The 3253-nt window shown below is 45.1% G+C and overlaps 1 protein-coding gene across 1 annotated transcript in view; it reads right to left on the bottom strand.

Moving 5' to 3' along the window:
• Positions 1-57: 57 nt before the first annotated feature.
• H257_14201 (hypothetical protein) overlaps positions 58-3253 on the bottom strand; it is a gene marked incomplete at both ends in the record, with an annotated part of 7894 nt that continues 4698 nt past the window's right edge. The window contains 6 exons of the mRNA XM_009841960.1: positions 58-158; positions 228-379; positions 423-633; positions 1480-1735; positions 2283-2609; positions 3031-3227. Of these exons, the coding sequence (XP_009840262.1) occupies positions 58-158; positions 228-379; positions 423-633; positions 1480-1735; positions 2283-2609; positions 3031-3227 (1244 nt within the window). The remainder of the gene's footprint in view (positions 159-227; positions 380-422; positions 634-1479; positions 1736-2282; positions 2610-3030; positions 3228-3253) is intronic.

The following is a 3253-nucleotide window of genomic DNA, read 5'->3' as shown; positions in this document are numbered from 1 at the left end:
TTCGTATAAGACCATTGTAATCCGTAAGACATTTTTCATAAGCGATATGGACTGTTGTTACCACGTGCGTCCGTTTTCACCGCCGCCACGGATATGCGCGATCACATACACGACGCCGCGGTCCAACAAGGGCAAAATCGTGGCTTGGAAGTTTGGTTCTAAATATTCCGTCGTTTACATGTCCACCTTCACATACATTCTTCGATACAGAATCCAAAACCACGCACCTGTCGGCCATTCATACGACCCATACCCATACAAATGCAGCGCTTGTGGTTGGCCCTCCGCTTTCTTCTTATCCTTTCGGTAGATCACACTCATGGGAATGGCCGTGCCGTCGCTTGCCGTAGCCTCGACCCGTTCGCAATGGTACAATGATCTAAACACATGTTAGGTCTGTTCCGTAGGTGTTTTCTCGTTACCGATCGTAGTGCGGCACCGGCGTTTCCTTCAAAATCGCCGTCGTGTTCGATATAAAGTCATACTCCACCGTTTGCAGGGGGGTCGTCAGGGAGCTGTACGTGTATCGGTACTTGGTCGTGGCGTATTCAACATTTTTAGCAGTGCCCAGAGAGTACATGGCTTCGGGCATGGGGAGCCGGGTCTTGTGCCACGTGGAGTTATTGGTGTCTTCTACGATAAAGAACTGTCGGTACAATAAACATTAGTTGAAACTGCTTAAATATTGCCAAATCCAGGCAGAAGTAGGTAGTCAACTAAGTAGCAGGAAATCATAGTCAGCATCTAAATAGTATATGACGTCAATTAGTGTGTTGGACATCATACACTACTGGCCTTTGGCAGAAGTAGGTAGTCAACCAAGTAGCAGGAAATCATAGTCAGCATCTAAATAGTATATGACGTCAATTAGTGTGTTGGACATCATACACTACTGGCCTTTGGCAGAAGTAGGTAGTCAACCAAGTAGCAGGAAATCAATCATAGTCAGCATCTAAATAGTATATGACGTCAATTAGTGTGTTGGATATCATACACTACTGGCCTTTGGTACATACTATCGATCGCTCGAGGGATTTCGCCAAACTCCAATTTGTTTCTTCATGGAATAGGTGAATGTCGACATTTATATTGTTAGTATATTAGAGCATCTCCAACGGGAGTCCCTATATCGATGTCCCTATCCCCAAAATCTGTTCAACAGTGGTATCATCGAAGTTACGGATAATTTGGGGATGTATCCGGGTGTTTTTGTCCCCATTTCGCTCGGACGTCCCAATAACTGAACATTTTGGGGACATCCCCATAATTTGGGGACAAAATCGCCCGGATAAGCCCCAAATTATCCGTACTGTAACATGAAGTAACGGTACAACCGAAGTTTTGAGATATAGAGTTGGGATAGGGACCCGCGTTGGAGATGCTCTTAAATTACGGCAACCATACAAATTGTAACAATTCATAAGCACAAGTCCATTCAAGTATGAAGCCAAGAAGACGGTATATAGGGGGATCACGTACTGCCGCAGATCCAGCTCTGGGTGAGGCCATCTTGGCGCCCGTTGAGCACAAAGAACGATTCGAAGCAGATCACGGACGCCACTTTCACTGTTGGATCATAAGCAAACACGGATGTCCATTGGGAGTTATGTGCCGCCTTTTGTTTGTCCAACACGATATGGAGTGGCACCGACATGAGTTTGAAGTTGACGTCGCCGTCGCGATTCGTCGAGATCAACAACTCGTTTTGCCAGTGCTCCACCGTGTATTTCACGCCCTATTCACCCACAAACGGTTAATATTTCCATGAAAAAAAAATTAATATATGCAGAGCATAATACTAGTATACGCCAAGAAAGAGCTGGCAATGTGCAGTGAACAGTTGGCCAAAGTGATACTAACGTTACCCATAAAGTCTGTCCAATCATATCGAGAAATGTTGGGCCAAGATTATGATTGGTTTAAATAAGCCAACCATATCTGTTTAAATTCGAAGCACCAACAGGCCAAGTTTCCTGTAATATACACATATATATATATGTATACCAACCAAGAGTATAAACTCGTACAAACATATTTATTTTGTCAAATCCGTTCGACTTTCCATTGGAATTGAATGAATTAGACAAACGAATTTTAGAATGTCCTAGCCAATCATTTACACTTTTGAGATGTCCTAGAATGTCCTAGCCAATAATGTACACTTTTGAGATATTTGAACCAATCAACGATCATCATACTTTAACCCAGCTGTTTGCCCCAATGAATATCAATGGACCAAGCAGCCCCGAATATAAATATATACATATATATATAATGCATACCTGAACACGTGGCGCGACGACAGCCAAGGACGATTGGGGGTCGTGCAAATCGAGCACGCGCACTTCGGTGGTCACTAGTGACAAGGTCTGAATGACAAGGAACCGGCCAGAGCTGGTTTTGAACACGTCGGCGTAGAACATCTCGTCGTCCTCGGTGAAGAGACTCGTGTCATCCGACTGAGGCGCGCCCAACAGATGCGACCACACCTTGTGGCTGCGGTGGGCGGCATCCTGCGTCACATAAAACAGCGTCTCAGCGTCCCGACCCCACACGATCCTGCCATCACATCCTTCCACAGCCTTGGTTATGGTGTTGGTGGCCAAATCCTAAATTAAAAGATACAACCAAAACATGTCAACTAGTTGTATTGTCAAAACGAAACTGGAGCCCTCAATGTCTTAAGAGAATGATTAAAGAACTGCCTAAGCCAATCAAATGACGTTCTGTCGAATTTCTGCCAATCCAAACTCAGCCCGTATACTACATTTTTTATTGCATAGTTTGTACAAGCTTAATTAGATCAATGGGATTGGCGAAATGAATCAAAAGTCCAAACTTGAGTGAAAAGCACAATAGATGGAACCAACAAGGAGCCAAAAAGTGAAAAAAATCGCAAGCGTTCATCATGCAAGTTGTCTGCATTGGGATGCCAAGCATAGCAATGTCTGTAGCAATTTGTGCCCAATGGAACAACAAGCCAACCAACTTGTCTAGTCGTTTTGAAACAGGAGGTTCGGATGTGTGTACCTTGATGTAAATGTCGTACGTTTCGTAGGCCATCAAGTCCACCGAGTACGCGAGCAACTTGTGGTCAGGACTCACTTCGACGCTGCGGACGCCGCAGTGCGCGTGGCCTTCCGCCAATTTGTTGACGTCAAGCAAGATTTCCTCGGCGCCGTCATCATGACGAGGCTGGCGGCAGTGGATGTGGTACGCCTTGCCTTCTTCCGTGCGCGTGTAGTACACAAAG

This window comes from Aphanomyces astaci (genome assembly GCF_000520075.1).
Source record: "Aphanomyces astaci strain APO3 unplaced genomic scaffold supercont1.54, whole genome shotgun sequence".
In the NCBI taxonomy this organism is placed as follows: Eukaryota; Oomycota; class Saprolegniomycetes; order Saprolegniales; family Verrucalvaceae; genus Aphanomyces; species Aphanomyces astaci.
This window is presented reverse-complemented; position numbering and strand designations above follow the sequence as displayed.